The sequence below is a fragment of the Schistocerca nitens genome, chromosome 4 (genome assembly GCF_023898315.1).
Source record: "Schistocerca nitens isolate TAMUIC-IGC-003100 chromosome 4, iqSchNite1.1, whole genome shotgun sequence".
Lineage (NCBI taxonomy): Eukaryota > Metazoa > Arthropoda > Insecta > Orthoptera > Acrididae > Schistocerca > Schistocerca nitens.
This window is the reverse complement of record NC_064617.1, coordinates 692,742,320-692,764,338: the sequence shown is the minus strand read 5'-3', so window position 1 is coordinate 692,764,338 and position 22,019 is coordinate 692,742,320. Positions and strand designations below refer to the sequence as shown.

General features: G+C 41.5%; 2 protein-coding genes across 2 annotated transcripts in view; one reads left to right on the top strand and one right to left on the bottom strand.

Moving 5' to 3' along the window:
- Positions 1-13,084, bottom strand: part of LOC126251928 (uridine diphosphate glucose pyrophosphatase NUDT14-like) — a 95,317-nt gene extending 82,233 nt beyond the window's left edge. The window contains exon 1 of the mRNA XM_049952679.1: positions 12,904-13,084. Coding sequence (XP_049808636.1) covers positions 12,904-12,984 — 81 coding nt within the window. The 5' untranslated portion in view covers positions 12,985-13,084. The remainder of the gene's footprint in view (positions 1-12,903) is intronic.
- Positions 13,085-13,136: 52 nt separating this feature from the next.
- LOC126251927 (syntaxin-7) overlaps positions 13,137-22,019 on the top strand; it is a 98,391-nt gene continuing 89,508 nt past the window's right edge. Inside the window, exon 1 of the mRNA XM_049952678.1 lies at positions 13,137-13,333. The gene's annotated coding sequence lies outside the window, so the exon portion shown is untranslated. The remainder of the gene's footprint in view (positions 13,334-22,019) is intronic.

The window sequence follows — 22,019 nt, the reverse complement described above, 5'->3', positions numbered from 1 at the left end:
CTTGTTTGAATTTTTGTAGCTTGGGAGAAGAGGGATGGCACCACTCTCATGACCATTGTTTTGTCTCTAGTGTTGAGTGAAATGTCCAGGTTTCATTACCCACGACAATCGAGTCCAAGAAGTTTTCCTTACATGATGAAGAAATTCACGGGAAGATAAATTTGTCACCATTTGTGGTTTCCTGTTAGCATGCATGGTATATGTCTTGCACACACCTTCTGAAATTACTACTTTTCAGTTAAAATCCTGTGGATGGCACTTCAGGAAACCTAAGAATCCAAAATGTAGAGAGCACCTAGAGTGCTCCTTCAATTTTTGTGCAAAGTTTCCTCTAATTTTATGACCATCTCATCAGAAATTGACGGCCTACTGCTCCTTTCTTTGTGGTGAATCTCAATAAGACTGGTTGCAAACTATCTACTTTGCTTCCAAATGGTTTTGGATACCCATGCATGACTGTCCATAAATACCTGTCAACTGGCAATTAATTTCAACTAGTTTAATGCACTTTGCATTCAAAAATCTAATAACTGTGGGAAATTCACAATTGTGAAGTTTATGCGTGCTTATTTTTGAGCGGAACAAGCACCACTCACAACAGTGTGGCCAACAACTGTGTTAACAGTTTCTGTACAGCTCCAAACAATAGGAGACTTTTTTTAGGAGCACCCTCAGAAATGAGCACAAAACACAGACCTCCCTAATGTGTCAAAAATGTGTGATACATTAAGACATGAACAAGAACCCTTGTTGCATGGGCAATGCTCTTACTGAGTAAGTTATCTGGGCATACTTCACAGCCTGATTTATAGCTTCACTCTGTCAGTACCAGTCTCCTACTTTCTGTACCCCCACACACTATCTTAAGTGTATCTTACTGAACAAATACCAATGGATAAATGATTCCTTCTGGAAACAACTAGAGGGTCTACATTCGAGTCCTTGCCTAGCACACAGTTTTAGTTTATCAGACATTCTCATTACAGTGTACACAACGATGGAGAGTGGAAGCATCTTTCTTTCTGATACCAAAAATGCTTTGCAACACTCAACAGAGAAAATAGCGGTTGCCCTCATGGAAAATGTATATATAGGTGCACATGAATAATGAAATTTTCATCACATCTTGTACTGCCCCAATGGAAGTGGATTCAGATGCCACACAGATCACCGATTCAAGCTCATACAGCATGATGTGACAGTGCTCCGTTGACAGCCACTGTCTACCACCATGGTGTGAGGTCTAAAGATGGTCTAGGGCACACTGAAACCAGTAACCTCATTAAAAAAGAAGATTCTTGCAGTTGTGACTGTACGTGTTCATTTTTAAATTCACAATAATCTAACAGAATGACTCTATTCCTAAACTATTCATCAAAAAAGAAAAATAATCTATTTGGTGCCAAGTGGTCTGGCCCCATCTTGCATGAACCACTCGGTGCCCAGTCGAGCCTCCAGTGCTAGCTGTGTGGTGCCAAATTGTTCCAAAATTGCAACGTAATGTTCACTAGTGATCATTATTGCATGAAAAAAGAGCCAATAATGACTCTGCCCTACAGCCCAAAAAATAGCTTTGGAAGAATACAGTGGTTTTGCTTCACACAAATGGGGAATTTTGGAACCCCAAAACGTGAACCAGATGCAGCCAATATCAAATTCTTCATAATCAACTGTTGTGACGATCTAGTTCACAAAGTCAGCCCTCTGTGGCACAGCTCCAACAGTTACAGCCTGGTCACTTTTGACTTTGAAAGGAAACATGTGTAGACTCTTCCTCAGTATTTTCTGCTGCAATGCTTCCAACAGATTTCTTTAGATTTTGCTGAATAACTCCAGAAGCTGTGGCAGCAATGTCAGGTGTAACTAAAGGTTGCTGGGTCAACATTCCCCACTAGATCATCAGACATGCTGCCTACCCACTGAAATGTGGCGAGGAGCTTATGAATAGTTTTGGCATCAGGTCTTTGTGAACATTAAACAATGTTTTAAAACAGTGTCTTGTTGCCGTAGGACTGTGTTCTAACTTCTGGTATTCCTGTTCGAGAAAAACACGTTGTTCATTGCAATACAATTTCAACCTTTACCTTCAGCACACTAACCTCCTTTCATGTTTCAGCAGTTACTGTAATTGCAGAACAATCCGTTAGCAGCTTTTTGACGTATTTCAAAACTTATGTATAACTTCTGTATAAAATTCTTACACCTTTCACAATAAACACACCATTTGTTGCACTTGTCTATCAAATCTTAATTTTCAAGATACTTAATTTTAGTTTACTGTTTGGCACAAAGTATGTCTCTCTGCACTTGTTTACTTATCTCCTTCGCCTTATCTTGTTGTCCTTTCCCCACTTTTATACCCAGTACAACCTACAACCTTCCTGCTCCACCTCACTTAATTGTCCTTTTGTCGTAATCCACTTATACATTCTCACAAAATCCCACCACATCATTCTCTCCTTTTGTGCCATCTTCTATGATTTTTTTTTCTTTTTTTACTTATGGTGGACTAATGTTTACTTACCTAAGTGTAACCTGACACAGCTGCTATTACCATCATTCTCAAAGAATCTGAAGTTCTCTGTCACCCACTCCCTCTTCATCTCCTTTCTTACCTCCCCCAACTTCTTCCTTCACTGTTGCCATTGAGAAGTACAAATGGCTGGCAAAGTTAAGCCCTCCCTAAGTGTTTTATGGGCCTTTGTATATTCTATACTGAGGGTTACCACTTCTAAAAATAGCTACTGACCAACTGACCTTTCTTGTTTTGAGAGGCAGTATGGAGGAGGGAACACCACGTACCATTGTTTTCCTTACAACTTGCTTCTGCTTTCCAGAATACTAGGCCAATGCAACACTTTTCAGTATTTACGGCCCATTTCTGACATATGAGCTAACACAAATGAGCACTGTATTGAATGCTGACTGGGCCTCGCAAACATCTACGAGGATATTCTTTCCATTCACACTTAAGGGTAGATATAAATGCAACATGAAGTCTCTCTCGGTTCCTTTGTTAACACGACAAATAGCTTTGTTGCTTGAAGGTAATAACAAAACATCTGATGCTCAGCTTGTGTAGTAGAATGATAGCTAAAATAGGGCTCTGACGTTGACCAATATGCAGCACACAATTAATAGCTGTTTCAAAGTATCAGTACAGAGGCTGGTTATGGTACTGTTATATCAAGCACTATAGCCACAATAATGATCTCATCGTGGTGGATAGTGTTTGAGATCATAAAACAGGAAGTCTTGCAGTGCTATACTCTACTCAGTCATAAATAAGTTGCATACAAATAAATGCTCCATAAAATAGCAACAAACTGGTTTGATCTGCACCCCAATTCTTATCACTGTTGCACTTTAAGAATTTTAGTGCCCTCAACTTTTGTAACAGAACAGATATGTGTCAGTAACGAGTGTATTTCTAAAACTTTGAACAGTTATCTTATCAAAATTTACCATGAATAAAAAAACAGTTTTCTTTCTGTAAAGAGCTTAAAACCTTTCTTATGACACCCCTTCTGAAGCATTCTAAGTCATTGTAACTGACAAGCATAATTCTCATGCTGGAGGAAGAATAGAAAACAATGGATCACCTTGAACAGCAAATAGCGTCAGTGGTACTATTGTGAGAAGAAAACACTATTAACCTTTTGACTGTCGTTGATGAGTTAGCTCATCATTCTCCTTTGCTGCTCAGGACATGATGATTAGTTGGACTCAAAGCTTTTCTTCTGTGCTACCGAAGAGTTAACTCAGACCTTCCTGCCAACCCCTGAGTACTACTGATGATTACAGATATGCCACCATTACAGTACCTCAGTGTATGGATGAGTTAAAGCACAATGCAGCATTTCTGCCCATTACCTCAGCAATTCTTCACATTCTAGACACTAGTTGTGTTCAGATACTTCGTCTGGAGTGATTTTTGTTTTGCCACATTTGACTACACTTTACATCTTACTGCTTATCGAGCTTGGCAGCACAGTGATTTTCTCTTCATGTATTCTAAAAACAAAATGTGGATGCATTGACAAAGAGATCAGGACGATACAAAGAGGGACACAGGATGAATCATTCGATGTTGACATAGAACCTTCACAGACTGAAAGCAACACTCCTAAGCAGTCTATGTCAGCAGATGTAACATTACAGTCTTATGTCAAAATAGTTCATGGGTGAACTGCCAGATGGCAATTGTCCAATGGGCATATATTTTGGCAAACAACCACGTGCCATCATCGGGTGTGCTGATGATCTGACTGATGGGGCCAGTACTCACTTTTATCTCCTGCCCCTCTCCCTCCGATCAGCCGCTCTATTGGCTACCTGTACCCAGCATCCCAACCCCTAATCCTTCTGCTGACACAGTGCTCCATTCTAGGTTCGTGCCCAGGTGCACGTGCTGGCGACATAAGTTCGATGTCTGATATCTCTTCTGGATCACTCTAGTAATGGAGCCCCATACCTTACTCAGGATGTATCTGCTATCACAATTTATCAGCAGTTCCCTTAATCAAATCTCAATCGATTCCTTAATAATGCAGTCTCAGAAGCTGCATGTCTGTTTCAGAACCTTAGTGTGGTCATAGCCCATTCCATGTGACTCCATCAGCCAATATTCTGTGACTGCCAACTTGTTTTGGCTGGTAGGCAGAAGACAGTCTTCACTTGGTTTTTCCAGAGTATTCATCCTATCTTCCCAGATAATGTGCCACAAAAAGGAATAAATGCAATGGCTGCATCCTCCTGAGAATCCTCTTCTGGTTCCAACAGTTGTACAGAGGGTATAGGAAGCAGGGCTCTCCAAATTTCCCACTCCTTGTAGCCATTCTTCTGGAAAACTACCCTCAGATGTTCAAGTTATTTGTTGATACTTTTGCTGTCAGAGTGGGTGAGAGTCCTATGCACCAAAGTTTTGAGCACACTGTTCCTCTGAGCTGAGTGGTGGCAGCTGTCTGTAAGTAAGTACAGGTCAGTGTCCGTCTTCTTCTGGTACATGCTGTGACCCAAAGTGCTGTATGCTTTTCTTTTAACCAGGACATCCCGAAAGCGGAGCACTCCATCCATTTCCACGGTGAAGTTGATGTTCTGGTGTATGGAACTAAGGTGTACAAGGAAGTCACTCAGCTTGTCTCTTCATGTGGCTGTACAGTGAAAGTGTCTGGGCTAATTCCAGAACTTCCTCCTCAAAATATTCCAAATACATATTGGCAACAACTGGTGAAAATGGGCTCCCTATGGCTACTCTTTCCATCTGATCATAGTTGCCATCGTCAAAAAGAAAGTATGTCAACATCAAAATGTACCTAAAAAGGCTGCTTGTCTCTGTGTCAACTTTCTTGCCAATAAGTTCTGCGGATTCCTGTAAAGAAACTCTGGCAAAAAAAAAAAAAAAAAAAAAAAAAAAAAAAAAAAAAAAAAAAAAAAAAAAAAAAACCATGTCAAAAATCTAAAGGATATAGGTATCTTTAAGCTTATTATTACGGAATCCCACAAAATCTACAGACTTGCAAATATGATACGACTACTTCCCGTCATATGGACTAAGCAAATCCTTTCAATACTTAGTGAGTATGTCAGAAGAACAATGTTGCTGATAATGGGGTGTAAAGGAACTCCATCCTTGTGAAACTTTGACAAACCATAAAGTCCTGGTGGAACTGATGCTCTCTGTCTTAGTTTTTTAACAACCTCTTCTGGCAAGCCAGATTCTCTGAGAAGTGGCACGGTCTTCCTCTCCACCCTCTTGGTCGAGTCAGTGTCGATCTTCTGGTATGCACTGTCTTCTAACAGGCCCAGCATTTTCTCAATGTAATCCTGGCGAGACAGAACCACAGTTGTGTTGCCTTTGTTGGCTGGTAAGATCACAATATCAGGATCTCCTCTTAAGTTTCCTTATGGCTATTCTCATCTAAGGCTGTACTGACACAACAGAAACTGATATGTGTCATCAGTACTGGCTGGATATTTTGCCCACATGGGAGAGAAGTACGTCAGCATATCATTACTTCTAGAAAATACACGCCGTTACAAATATTGCTTGCGCACCTGTGGTGATTTGAAAGTAATCACTACTCTCATGAGAATGCAAACAGGGTACACAATGTACTGAAATTCCACTTGCAAGTGGGGTAATACAGGTAAAAGGTACCTGAACATAAGGAAGAAATGGCAAGCCAGACACAGGATGCAGCCAGAAAGTAAATAGTTCCTTGATGAAGTGTTCATTCAGTGTGACAAAGATATCAAGCCCCACTCATATACAGCTGAGGCACATGAATTTTACGAAAGTGCCAAGCATAGATTCAGCTACTTTTTGGTACCTGTACATCTATTTTAAAGAGTTGGTTTATGCAAAATTTGAAGAAAATGTGTTCATAGGTCCAAAAATAAGGAAGATCATTGTTGACAGCTGCTTCAAAGACTCACTGAGTAGTGTTAAAAGACATGCACAGGTGGCATTCATGCCAGTCTATCCAAGCTCCTTAGAAATTATAAAGCTGCTAGCTATGTGGATGTTGAGCAGAAGAGTATTAGGGTACATAAACACTCGGTTCGACATGTTTTCAAAATTAATCTTTGACTCACAACTTACACTGTTTTCCAAGAACCAAGGTTCATACAGTGACTATGTTCATCAGGGCATCTCGATGACAGAGTCGCACTATCACAGTTAGTGAAAAGCGGCAAAGATGGCTGATTACTTCTAGACACTTTGACATGCCAAGTCAATGTTCAGCACAGATGCAAGTCTAGTCAAGGAACTCGGGAGACAAGATCACTTGTACACTTTCCAGTTGTTAGAGGATATTCCCTCATGTCTTTACCTCCCAAAGAATGCCTGATAGTGTTGAAATCTGGGATTCATGCCATCAGAGGATATGAAATCACAATAAAATTTCACCATCATCTGAAATATGTCACTGACTGTAGTTCACTGGCCACATTCTTCAGAACAATTGGTACGTCTATTTTATTTCTATATCTTTCTTGATAGAGTGGGATAACTGCTCAATTGCATATAGCGGAAATATGGAAGCGTCCGATCCTGCCCGTCTGCTTTGACCCATGACGTCACAAATATGGCGGAAACGCCCATAAACCACGATTCCAAAATATCGTATATAAAGTCGTTACGTACACATTACGGGGACGAAAATACATCGAAAAACAAACACACACACGTTCCACAAAAAGCCTAATGACACTAATGGGACAAGTGTGGGAAATAGGGGGGTTTTGGGTGGGGACAAACTAAATATAAACAAATTTAAACACCCACCCCATACAAAACCACGCAAAACGACATCACAAAACTCCCCAAATACCACTAAACACAATATCATCTGGAATCGGACATTACCCTTGACCTATATAGCTCAACAGCAGCTCCTGATCCCATAAATTAGGACCTAACACTTCCCTTGACCTATATAGCTCAAAAACATCTCTCGATACCAATACCAACATTCACAGCCACACATTGGGATCGAACACTTCCCTTGACCTGTCATCCTTACGACATCTCCACATACAGCCGTCCCTGGTCCGAGATACCGGAACTTTAAGTAAGCCTCATTTCTTTACGACATACTGAACACTTCACGACTTCATCCAAAAATCCAAATAGTCGAAGAAATTTTATTAGAGACAATGCACTGTCCCCCATCATAGCTGACAACTGAAAACTGTTGACCCTGTCAGTCATATACATACCTACCTACATAAAAAAAGCAATTTACCAAAATTCACACATGACGCCACACTCGCAAACTAAACCAAAAACATCACCTAACACACCACCAGAGAGCACCATCGATTGCATCAAAACGACACCTACAAACACGCCACTCTCACAAACTAAATTCCGCACCGTCATGACGTCACACACTACAACAGCCTTACGTCAAGGGTCAAAGCCGACGGGTGGGATCGGACGCTTCGGTCGACCCCATCTAGCAACCACTAAGCAACTGCTGCCTTCAGTACCAGGGAACCTTGAGAATGTATATACTGATGAGCCACACCATTATGATCACCTAATTAACAGGATGTTGGTCCACATTTCAAACACAATATAACAGTGACTCTATACTGCATGGAGTTGACAAGTCCTAAATGGGTTTCCAAAGTTATGTCTCACCAGATGGCTATGCATAGGTCACACAATTCCTATAAACTTTAAGTCAGTGGTTTGTGGTTCTGGAGCTGGGATTATGGAAGTGTCCGATACCACCCGTCTGCTTTGACCCATGATGTCATCAATATGGCGGAAGTGGCTATTCTAAATGTCTCCAATAAGGCGCCTATGATCTCACTACATACACATGGCAACAAACAGGAAAATACGTATAAATAAGACAATAGCATCTCCCTCCAAAAATAAAATTGAACTAATGGGACAACTATGAGAAATTGGGGGTTTTAGGAAAAAAAAAAAAAAAAAAAAAAAAAAAAAAAAAAAAACCGATGAACAAAATAAACATTACAAAAATCTACAGGAATTGGACACTCCGCTTGACCTATATAGGTCAACTGCAGATGACGATACCTAAACACCAACGCTTACAGCAAAAACTACAGAAATTGGAATCAGACAATTCCCTTGACCACAGCTGATGATACCAAAACACCAATACCCGCATATAAAACTGTACAAAAATTATAATTGGTCATTTCCCTTGACCTATATAGGTCAATCATAACTATTGATATGAAAACACCAACACCTTCAACTACGAAAAACAGAACCAAAACCACGACACCTCAAAAATTCAACAGTCAAACATCTCTATGTAAACTAACACATTCGATACACAATAAATACATGAAACATTACAACTCGAGAAAAACAGACCCAAAAAAACAATTAATTACCAGCAACAAATTTCAGCACTGTGAAGTAGGTCGGCCATCCCAAACACACACACACACACACACACACACACAAAGAGAGAGAGAGAGAGAGAGAGAGAGAGAGAGAGAGAGAGAGAGACATCAAATATAACAGGACGACATCTACAAACACAACCAGCTCATAAACTGCGCGCTATAATGATGTCACGCACCACAATACCCAAACGACATGGGTCAAAGCAGATGGGTGGAATCGGACACTTCGGTTGTCCCGACAATGATCCTAATATTCTGGCTCATCATTGCATTTCTTCTCCAGTATATAGCAATGAAAATGATGATCAAGTTGAGTAGAACCCCTGAGCAAATCTCACTTACATGTTGCGGGGGATAGTGTTCTAGAGTTTCTGGTTAATGACTGTCAACATCCAACTACTACTTGGCACATATACACCCTGTTAATAATAGCAGATTTTACAGGGGATTATATCTTCCTTATGATCCAAGTCCAACATGCAAGAAAATTGTTTAATCTTATCAAAAGCATGCAAGATTTTACAGTAACAGAAAGGCTTCTTAACAGTACTGACAACTCACTAGCTCAGGAATCCAGGTTTAACAATCCAAACACAAACATAAACCTATTTGTTGAGTACTATGCAGTGTTGCTTATTTGGTGCCATGCCGGGGAGGAATGTTAAATGTAAAGACAGCTAGGTGTAAGGTGAAAATGAGCCCACCACGCAGTTAATGTAGGCTTAGAAACAAAATCTAGCACAATGTGTCAATTACAGTTAACAACAGACTACTAAAAATGTAGTGTCAGCTAATGTGCCTATATTTTTTCCTTCGGTGTTGAACTTTAGGCAGTATGGTTTAAAGGCACAAAACATGGAAATTGGGCATCCTTCTTGTGGCAAGTGAGTTCATATGATGGAAAATATTACTAAATACTGCACTAATAGTTCTTTACATAACCATGGAAGAAGAGCTATTTTGGAGTAATATCTACTCATGCAAAAGAAACAAAAAACTCAAAACAGCATTTTATATCAGAGGGGTAGAATTGTATAATAAATTGCCAAAGGAAGTGAAAAAGATTACATAAAAATATTTCTTTACACAGGCAGGTAAAATGTTATTCACAAGTAATGTATATTACGTAATTAAAAATTACTTAGATGACTCAGAGAAGTGGATAGTAATGAAAGGGGATAACTACAGCACCTTGGCATATTTCAGTACATGGTTATGATTTAGTGCTTTCACAAGAATCGTGTGCCAAGATGTCTAACACATGATAGTAATGTTCATTGGCTTAGTTTTTCAGGTGGGCAGTAATTTGGAGTACGGAATTGAGGCAAGGGGGCATCGTAGCATGTTCTCAGTCCAAGAGTCATTGGTGGGTGTCTTAGGGAGAGTGGCAGTGATAAAGAGTGGAACTATGATTTAAGGGGAGTTAGAACAGAAAAAAAATTTTTTTTTAGATTTTTATCTGATTATAACATTTACAGTTTTTCAAATAAAAATGGGAAGTATTTTACTGTGGATTGCTGTGTTATAAAGGTTAAATTTTGTGTTTGTATTGGTCATGTCCAGAAGAGGATGGGCACCAGGTTGAGGAAGTTGAAACAGAGTTTGAACAACAAAAACTTTCTGATGGTAAAACCATAAGAGGCAGGCTGACAGACAAAATGGTTAATGAACTACAACAGTATGGTCTACCTTCTTCCACAGCCTGTCCACTGATGAAAAACCAGTACCCCATCTTTGCCCACCTGGACCTGATTCATGGTGCAATTACCACAATGCCCAGTACTCAAACAGTTCACACAGCCATAAACATTCCATCCCAGCAGCAGTCATGGATAGCATAAAACCTGTTTACAGAGACCTGGCAAATCCTGAGTTACTGAAGAAGTGTCTACATGGTCAGACTCAAAACCCCTAATGAGTCGTTCAATAATCTCGCATACCAAAAAATGTTTTTGTTGGAATGAAGACACTAAAGTGGTGTGTCAGTGATGCTGTTATTGCTTTTAATGATGGCAACATTGGTAGGGTGAAAGAGCTACAGCATATCAGAATTACTCCTGGAGCAAACTAACTTGAACCGACGGACAAGATACACATTGGTAAAGCAGAGTATACAGCACAGTTGGCCACTAAGGAGTCCAGAAAGAAGAAAAAACTTGGAAAAAGATCAGGAGGATGATATACAGTGTGGTGCAGGGTGCTTCTGAGTGACTAAAAATAAAAAAAAAAAATAACCATATATTAAGTGAGTTACACTCTTTTGAAACTTTAGAAGCCATTCCTGAAAATTTACATTTTCTATTGCATTTTTCCCTAAATTTCAGAAACCACTTCGAGTAGAATATTTAAATGTTTAGGGAGTAAAACTCACATATCCTGAGTCTACTGAACTAAAATAAGAATATATTATTACATGTAATTAATGTTATTTAGGATAACATACAAAAAAAGTCCACAAAATTTTAACCGTGTGATTAAAAAATTGTATTTCTGAAAGCAGTGGCTGACATGTAATTATTGCAGTTTATCAGACTCAGAAAATACAGTTTAATGACCTGTAAAAGTCTGATGTCAACGGCTACAGGGATTCCTGAAATACAGGAATCCAAGTCACTAAATTTAACATTGTCAAGATAGGGCGTTCCAACTACCCTTAATTTCAAGTGAGCATAAACAGTACAGACGTCATCAGCAGGTTTCATCAGTGTGTGGGCAGCAAAGAAAGGAACTGTTTTATATTGCAAGTTACCTGAAACAATTTATGTATAAATGAAGGAACATTACACAATAGATATTACCGAATGAGGTAGTGCAGTTGCTAGGACACTGACTTCATATTCAGAAGGATGGAGCAACTCTGTCCCATCATCTTGATTTGGGGTTTTCTGGATCACTAAGGTAAATGGATGGCACCTCCATCTAATTACCAGTTATACCCTCTTAAAGCATCTTATGTATACTGTGTCCTATATTTTGGTGTATTGATTGGCACTGTATTATACTGACATATGCTATATTGTGATATGATCCTTGGATGAATAAAGATAAATAAAATAAATAAATGCTTACTGACACTTAGAAATTCACAAGCAAATGTCAATGAATGTATTGCAAGAACGTCTATACAGCTGTTTTTCAGAAATCAGTTCAGAGAGCTTGATTATTTATTATATCTGTAGAATACATATATAAGATACTTATGTTTTTGAAAATAAATTGCAAAACTTTATGAAATAGGAATGTGCAGCTCCATAACATCACAATAAGGGATTGCAGCCTCATTTATAGCACATACAAAACTTCCTTTTGAGACTTACCAATACACTGATTGTTTCATACCTGTAATAACAAATGTTTCTTGGTTTGTTTGTCCACATAGTATTGTGGATTCCAAGAACACTGAAATAACTATAAACTGTTTGTAAAGGACAGGCAATTCTTGTTGCATTTGAGGTTCAAAAAAAATTGTAATAATAATATGTATGCTACGTACAAAACTGTGACACGACTATATACCGTAATAGTTACATTGTGATGGGAAACGGACGAACGATTTTGTTCAACGAACCGATGACGAATAAATGTGCAGAGTACAGTTCAATTTTGTTGTATAAGCGACGGAGTAGTAGTTGCATATTCCCTATAATTCTATCAGTTTGTAGCGAGAAATTTAATTGTTACTATGTGCAATGTTGTCTAGATCATTCTTTCTTGTTGCTTGGATTTATTGTTTCGACCGCCAAATAAACTACAGTTTTAATAAAATATTCAAAACAGTGCCTACCCGCAACAAACTATGTCAGTCTAAAGGAAAGTTGGATGCCTGTTCAACACATTTTCTGTGTTGTATTTCTTGCCATTTGTCAACCTAAATTTGTCTAGTCGCAAACTGAAATAAAGTTATTTATTGTCATTCAGTCCTCAGCATACTTGTCAGACCCAATTTTGTTTTACTCAGAGAAACAAATTATTTTTTGCTTTCCATATTTTTGTCAAAAATACCTGTGTATAGAGCATTCTCAAAGGTTTGACATAGTTGGATTGAACTAGAGGTTCGAAACTTATATCCTTAATGTTATGCATTGTCCACTTGTTCCCTTGCGCTATTTCGTCAATTTCAAGTGCTCCACAACAAACTCATAGTCTCAATTCCTCCCGACTCTCGAGTGTCGATGGAATACCGCGTGACACAGCTCATCGAAAATTTACATCAGCTGCGATATTTCGATATTATAAACATCGATTGTCAGTGCGGCCTGCAAACTGGAATTGGAAGTAGAGTGGAATGTTGTGATGCAAAGACAAGTCGACAAGTAGGGGAGAGGGAAATGTTTTGGTGTCAAAACGTTCATGTTTTAAGAGACTTCGTCGGCGTGTACTTAAGAACAGTGTTGTTGAGGATCTGATGCTGTAAATTAACCTGCCTGGGAAGGTAATATTAATTAGCTGGTTGTTAACGAGATATTCACACAGAACGACATGTGAATAAAAAGACATGAGCGAATATTCTTGTTCAAAATTTTCCTGACACAGTAACCTTTTAGTAGTTTCCATTTCCCCAGCAACTAAAAAGGAGTGAACTATGACACTGTAGCTGTCATAATTTATTAACAATGTCCACCCCCCAGAGAAATTGTAATTAATAGGCTAGACGTTGACATTTTGCTAGTCGTCATAGTCAGCCAAATGGTTTTAATGCTGCGTTATTCACATTTTTCACACACATGGACTGTAATTCAAAGTACTTTATGAATATCCAAACCTTTGTGACTGACACTTGGTATACCCAGTATATCCTGTAGATTGTGTGTGTTATGTCACAAGGAAGAACATGAAAATAACGGATCTTATTGAATTATCGTTTAGTTCTTACAATGCCCTATAGCATATAAGGACTGCAAAAATACGTGTTTTGAAGTGAAAATCATTGCATCAGTATAGCGATACATAAAAAATTCATCAGGTATTAAACTTAATCTAAACCAGTTTCATTAGAAGTATATCGTATTGTCGAGAATATCAAGTAGTGCACAGGTTTTCCTGCCACCTCAAAATTACTGACACCTTTGATCAAATTCATTGAGATGCAGCAATGGTTCAAATATTGAATTCTGGTATATGTATTAAGTTGAAGTACGCATTCTACTGTTCTGAGCAAGGCCTTTTTGTTGTTTGCCCAGAATTGCTTGTGGTAAATGTTGAAATAGTTCCTTCAACAAAACCAATGCACATGCCTTCACTCAAATTTTTACATCTACATCCATACCATGGAAACCACCGTGATGTATATGGGAGAGAGTACGTTCCATTGTACCAGTTGTTAGGATTTCTTCCTGTTCCATCCACGTATGGAGCACAGGAAGATATCATTTGAATGCACGTGTGCTGTAATTATTCCGATCCTTTCCTCACAATCCCTATGTGAGTGATAAGTAGGGGGTTGTAGTATATTCCTAGAGTCACCATTTAAATCTGGTTCTTGAAAATTTGTTAGTAGACTTTGTCAGGATAGTTGGTCTATCTTCGTGTCTGCCAGTTCAATTCTAGCTATTTTGTGGGAAATACGGAAGCGTCCGATCCCGCCCGTCTGCTTTGACCCATGATGTCACAAATATGGCGGAAACAAAAACAAACACACACACTTTCCACAAGAAGCCTAATGACACTAACGGGACAAGTGCGGGAAATGGGGTGGTTTGGGTGGGTGGCAAACTAAATATAAACAAATTTAGACGCCTTGCGTAGCTACAACGTGTAAGTGAAGACAGCAATGCATGAATATCCACCCACCTCCCCAGGGGTCGTAACCTCTGCAACCCATAGAAGATAAAGATGCTTCAGTAGCTGATTAGTGTTTTTTGTCTTTTTTAAAAAAATATCTCACGGGATAGAACGAACAGATCAGAAAGATAAATATAATAAACTAAAACAGAAATTGGAGGAAACAGATAATTAAAATAAGTAATAAGTGTTTTTAAATTTAAAAAAAAATCTCACGAGATAGAACGAACAGATCAGAAAAGTAAATAAAATAAGATAAAACAGAGCTGGAGACAGCCACACTCAAACCAAACTCCCCGCCGTCATAACGTCACACACGACAACACCCTTACGTCACGGGTCAAAGCCGACGCGTGGGATCGGACGCTTCTGTCGACCCATTTTGTGCACTTCATGAGACATACATGTTGGAGAGGCATTAATTTCAGTTTTCCTTCTTTCATTTTGAATGTGACAACCATGTCATGATCTTCGTTCTACATTCACACACATGACCACTGTTTCTGGCTGCTGATGCCAGACTGCAAGCAACTGTGCATGATGGGAGAAGCAATCTGGACTGTGGGGGTAAGGAGGAGGCTGGGGCAGGGAGGGGTACAGATAGTAGGCTAGGGGTCGGGGGACGGTCAAGTGCTGCTTGTGGGATCATACATGAATGAGGTGGGGAGAGAGTAGGACAGCTAGGTGCTGTCGGGAGGTTAGAAAGGGGTGGGGGGTGGGAGCAGTAAAGGAGAGAAGTAAAAAGGCTGTGGGTGCTTTGGCGGAATAGAAGGCTTGGTACTGGGTAGTGCTGGAGTACAAACAGGGAAGGGGATGGAGGACAGTGACCAATGAAGGTTGAGACAAGAGGGGTTATGGGAACATAGGATATATTGCAGAGAGAGTTCCCACCTGCACAGTTCAGAAAAGCTGGTGTTAGGAAGGATCCAAATGTAACAGGCTGCGAAGCGATCATTAAAATGAAGGATGTCATGTTGGGCAGCATGCTTAGCAACTGGGTGGTCCAGCTGTTTTGTGGCAACAGTTTGCCAGTTGCCATTCATGCAGACAGACAGCTTGTTGGTTGTCTTGCTTACGTAGAATGCAGCACAAGGATTGCAGCTTAGCTTGTAGATCATGTAACTGGTTTCACAGATAGCCCTGCCATTGATGGGGTAGGTGATACTTGTGACCAGACTATTGGTGGTGGTGGTGGTGGTGGTGGTGGTGGTGGTGGTGGTGGTGGTGGTGGTGGTGGTGGTGGGAGGCTGTTTGAGACAGCTCTTGCATCTAGCTGTTTTAGAGGGATATGAGCCATGAGGCAAGGGGTTGGTAGCTGGGGTGGAGTAGGGATGAATAAGGATATTGGGTGGGATTGATGGGCAGTGGAATACCATTGTGGGAGCAGTGGAAAGGATAGTGGGTAGGACATTCCCCATTTCAGGGCATGACAAGAGGTAGTTGAAACCCTTGCGGAGAATGTGATTCAGTTGCTGCAATGCTGGGGAATGACGTCTGTGACCAGGTGATGGAACTTTGTGAGGCGGTGGGTGACTGGAGAGATAAGATATGGGAAATTTGTTTCTGTACAAGATTGGGATGCAAATTTTATTCTGTGAAGGCTTCAGTGAGAACCTTGGTATATTATGAGACAGATTGCTTATCATTATGGATGTGATGGTCACTTGTGTCAAGGCTGTACGGAAAGAACTTCTTGTTGTGGAATTGATGGCATTTGTCATAGTGGAGGTATTGCTGGTGGTTGGCATGTTTGATATGGCTGGAGGTGCTGATATAGCTGTTTTTGAGTAGAGTTAGGTGGCTTGTTGGGTTGAGGAGGACCAGGTGAAGCAAATGAGGGAGATGATGTTGAGGTTCGGGGGTATGTAGGTATGGTGTTCTTTAGATGATCAATGAATAGGTTGGCATAGGATGGTGCAAGGTGGGTGCTCATTGCTGTACTGCAGATTTGTTTTTAGATGCTACATTAAAAGCTGAAGTAATTGTGGTTGAGGATATAGTTGGCCATAGTGACCGGGAATGAGGTTGTAGGTCTGGAGTAAGTCAGGCATTGGGAAAGGTAGTGTTAGATAGCAGCAAGGCCATGGGTGTTGGGTGTGTAGGGAGGTGGTATCAGCAGTGATGAGCTGGGTGGTAAAGGAACTGGAACTTTGGATAGCTGGTGGAGGAAATGTTGATGTATTCTATAGAGGAGGAGAGGTTAAATGTTACAGGCTGAAGGTGTTGGTCCACATGGGCAGAGATGTGGGGGCAAAGTAACCAGCCACAATGGGGTGTCCTGGGTGGTTGGGTTTATATACTTTAACAAGCATGTAGAAGGCAGGAGTGCAGGGAGTGGCAGGGGTGAGGAGGGAGATTGGAAGGAGGTTGTGGAGTGCGTATAAGGGTTTGAGGAAAGACTAGAGATCCTCTTGGATTTCTGGAATGGAGTCACTGTGACAGGTTTTCTAGATGCACGAATTTGATAGCTGGCAGAGTCCTTCCACCACATAATTCTTGCGGTTCAAAACAATAGTAGTGGAGCCTTCATCAGCAGATAGGATTATAAGGTCAGGGTCCGCTTTTAGGTGGTGGATTGAAGTTCTTTCTTCAGATGTAAGGTTAGCTTGCATTTTGAGGGATATGGGGAATGATGGTGTGGCAAGGTTCAAGGTTGAGAAATTCCGGAGGGTTAACAGGGGTAATTGGGGGCCGTGGGGTGGATCACACTTGGATGGAGGAATGAACTGAGTCAGGCAGTGTTCAACATTGGTTTTGGGTTGAGTCTGATGGGTAAGGATTGGTGGCAAAAAAGTTTCCATGGTAGGGGTTGGGAGAAAGAGAGAACGTCTTTGACAAGTCCAGCATGATTTAATTTGGGAGTGAGGCAAAAAGTAAGACTTTTGGAAAAGACAGATACTTCTGTGGGACTAAGGCTTTTGGAGGAAAGGTTCATGACTATGTCTCAAGTCTGTTGAGGTTCTGGATTCTATATGTTGGCAGGCGCAGGCATTTTTGAAAGCGTTGTACATACAGTAGGTCTGAAAGGTAAGTTTTGTCAGCTATGAGGGGCTGTGGAGGATCTTTGGAGGCTGTTGTAGAGATGATGGATAGTGGAAGTCCAAGGTGAGAGTAGGTGGTGAACAGTTTTAATCTTCCAGGAAGTTATTAATCAGTGCACATTCTGCTGCAGAGTTGAAATATTATTCTGGCAACACCCCCAGGCTATGGCTAAGCCATGACACTTCAATATTCTTTCTTCTCGGAGTGCTAATTGTGTAAGTTTCACAGGAGAGATTCTGTGAAGTTTGGAAGGTAGGAGATGAGTTACTGCCGAAAGTAGAGCACTTGCCCGCGAAAGGCGAAGGTCCTGAGTTCGAGTCTTGGTCCAGTACACAGTTTTAATCTGCCAGAAAGTTTCACCTCAGCGCACTCTCTGCTGCAGAGTGAAAATTTCAGTCAGGAGGTGAACAGGTTGGGGAGTTTCTTGGGACTGCTATGGTTCCTGAAGAGCAAGAGTTTGTGTGAGAGATGGGATACAAGAATTTGGGATTGCACAGCAGATAATATGGCTGGAGAGGAGGTACTGCAAGGAGGTTTGGGCCTGATTTACGTGGTTTTGCAGGACTAGATTGGTGTGGGTTAAGGCCTGGCAGGATCTGAACAGGTGGAGGTTGTGTGGAAGGAAGGATTACTGCCAGAAGTGGATAATTTCATGGTAAGACCATTTGGAAGGATTCCATGAGCAGGGCAGCAATGCAGGAATAGTATGTGGGACTGGGTTCTGCGGAGAGATCAGGAAACTTTTCTGTATTGGCACAGATGGAAGGAGCAGGGATCCATGGTGGAGGATAAAACTGCATAAATAATGTAGGAAACAGTACAAAAATATTTAAGAAAATATACCAAAAATATGTGGGAAAAACTCAGACAGCACAAACAGCTGAAGTATGGGAAAACAAGATGAAACCTGATGCAGCAGGGCTGACAGTGAAAGGCGAAAATGAACTGGAATCAAAGTGAAAACACATTGAGATCAAAGATAGAAATAAATGAAACTGCTATAATGTGGATTGCGGGTCAGTGGGCGGTTATGAATGAGGAAAGGGAGCAGCAGAAGTGACTAGATTAGTTAGGTTAGTAAGTGCAACTGGAGGGAGGGGGGGGGGGGAGAGAATGAGAATGGGGGGTGGCCATGGGGTTGGTAGGATGAGGTAAAAGTTCTCGTGGCACAAGAAAGTAGAGAAAATAACATACGAAAGTGACAGAGTAAGAGTGATCCAACTGAAGGTCTAGGATTAATGATATTGGCTGGAGTAGTGTGGAACATGAGGTGCAGCACAGTCAGCACATACATGTATATGTACCATAAACATCATCAACAATAACACTTTATCATCCTCCCCATAGTCCATGCCAACTAACCTAGCAATATCATATTTACGTGGCCTTACACTCTTGTAAGAATGACATTTGTTTTGATGAGCCGCCATAAACTTCACAATTACAACCCTGATTTGGCTTGAAATGTCTCATCCATGTCACTCTTTGTCCCACAGCCTCCCATTCTGATGGAAGGTCTAACTGTTAATTCTTGATCTCTTACTTGTTACACAGCAGTAATGTTTCAGAAGATTTATAGGGAGTGCACGCTTTCATTTCCAGCAGTTAAAAAATGTGTGGCTTAATTCAAGTATGTCATAGTTCCGTTGACAATGGTACATAGAAGGATGTCCCAGACCTATAATCAGCAATATTGTGTTGTCTGATGGGTTATTAAGTGTCTTTGAAATAGTGGAAATCACACTCTTCAGGAGAAAGAGTATTATGTATTTTATGTGAAGAATCAACTATTAAGTAGCCAGTCCGTTGTGGTGGGTCCACCGTGTACCCTGTTGGTTGTAGCCCCCTGACAACACAGGGATCGCTCTGCTGATGCCTGCAATGTTAACTCCCCACGCATGTCAAGGAGTAGATGCCTGTCACCCTGGGGCATCTGGACTCCCAGCAATGGCTATCCTACCAGGTGGCCTTTGCTGTGGCTGGGTGGCACCCATGGAGAGGGCCCCTCGTCAGAGTGGGTGGCATCAGGGCGGATGACGTGGGATGAAGCATACTGCACCATCACTTGCTGGTGATTAAATATCAGCAGTCTCTAAGTGTTTTAAGTCTCAGTACAATGCAAGGAAGTATGACCCCAAATCATTTCCCTCCCTGGCCACACCATGGGAGGAACACTAGTCTAAGGATGGCAACAAACCTTATTCACCCCGGTACCTTGTATGTACGAGAACTGATGGGGACTCATTTGTTTCGATGAAGCCACAGTTTTTTGTAGACCATTTAGAGGACAAGTTTGGGGAGGTAGAGGGCTTGTCCAAAAAGCAGTCAGGGTCAGTCTTGAGAAAAACAGCATCCTCTGCCCAGTCACAGACATAACTCGATTGTGATGTGCTGGGTGATATTTCTGTTACCATCATGCCCCATAAGAGCTTAAATATGGTCCAGGGTATTATATTCCACAGGGACCTTCTATTTCAGTCTGATGACAAGCTGCACGCCAACTAGAGTGACAAGGTGTTCGTTTTGTCCAGGGTGTCCATCGAGGTCCGAGGGATAATCAGGTTGCTACCGGTGCCTTCATCTTGGCCTTCGAGCGTGACACATTCCCCTAGAAGGTCAAGGTGATGGTCTACCGCTGTGATGTAAAGCCATATATCCCTCCCCCTTTGCGGTGCTTTAGGTGCTGGAAGTTCGGCCATATGTCTTCCCGCTGTACTTCCAGCATCACATGCCGCGATTGTGGATGCCCATCACATCCTAATACTCAACTGTGCAGAGCATCATTCTCCTTGCTCGACAGACTCCAGGATTTTACAGTGCGAAAGGAAAATAATGGAATACAAGACGCTTGACCGACTGACCTACACTGAGGCTAAGAGGAAATTTGAGTGTCTACATCCTTTGGCTGTGACCACCTCTTATGCCGCCACTACAAGAACAGTTGTAACCCCATCTGTACTGTGAATTCCGGTCAGCTCACTGACCTGGAAGACTACACCTGCCCCCTTGATGGTGGGAGGCACTTCCCTCCATGTTGCTCCCACACCACCTACCTCGCGAGCACTGCCTCCCCCTCCACCATTGGGGACACCAGTCCCCACTTCTCAGCCAGAGAAGTGTAAGTCTTCTTCAGATTCTCTTGCTAGGAAGGGGCCCATTGAGGTCACTCCCTTCCCAGATTTCTGCTAGCGGGAAAGATGACTCCTGCCAGTGGTTGAAGTGCCCGAAAGTAGCTGTTTGTTGGGCTCACGATCATCCTCAGTCCCAGAGACTGAATCAGTCAAGCTCTCCCAGCCAGAGAAACCCAAGGAGCAGTGAAAACAATAAAAAAAAAGACCCTCAAGACCAAGGGACTTGCGGTGGCACCCACACCTCTGCTACCTACAAGCTTTGCTTCTGAGGATCAGGTGGAGATTCTGGCATCTGCTGAGGACCTAGATCTCACCGGACCCTAAGACACCATGGTTACAAACTGCTCAGGAAATAAATCGGCGGCAGCAGGTGACCCTGAGGCGTAAACTGCCTCATTGAATGTTCCATGCCTTCCCAGCCTCACGATCACGTCATTCTCCAGTGGAATTGCGGTTGTTTTTTGCACTGCCTGGCTGAGCTACACTAACTGTTAAGCTTTACACCTGCTTTCTGCATTGCCCTCCAGGAAACCTGGTTCCCGGCATTATGGAACCCTGCCCTCCATGGCTATAAGGGATATTACAGGAACCTTAGCGACTATAATAGAGTGTCAGGTGGAGTTTGCATCTATGTCCTGAACTCAGAATGCAGTGAACCTGTGCCCCTTCAAACTCCTCTTGAAGCTATTGCTGTCAGGATAAGGACGACACAGGAAATAACTGTCTGAAACAGGAAATAACTGTCTGCAATTAATGCTCATGGCTCGTGGCACTGTGCTTACTGTCTGAGGCAAAAACGTTGAAAATTTACTGTCACAACTTGACCTCTGACTCTTAAATACTGGTGTCCTCACACATTTCATTGTGGCACATGGCACATATTCGGCCATTGATCTCTCGGTTTGCAGTCCTGGCCTTTTCCCATCCATCCACTGGAGAGCACTTGATGACCTGTGTGGTAGTGACCACTTCCCCATCCTCCTGTCACTGCCCCGGCATCAGGCCCAAGGATGCCTGCCCAGATGGGCTTCAAACAGGGCGGATTGTGGAACTTTCACCTCTGCTGTCACCATTGAATGTCCCCCACACTGTAAAATCGATGTGATAGTTGAGCAGGTGATTACAAGTATCATTTCTGTAGCAGAAAACACGATCTCTTGCTCT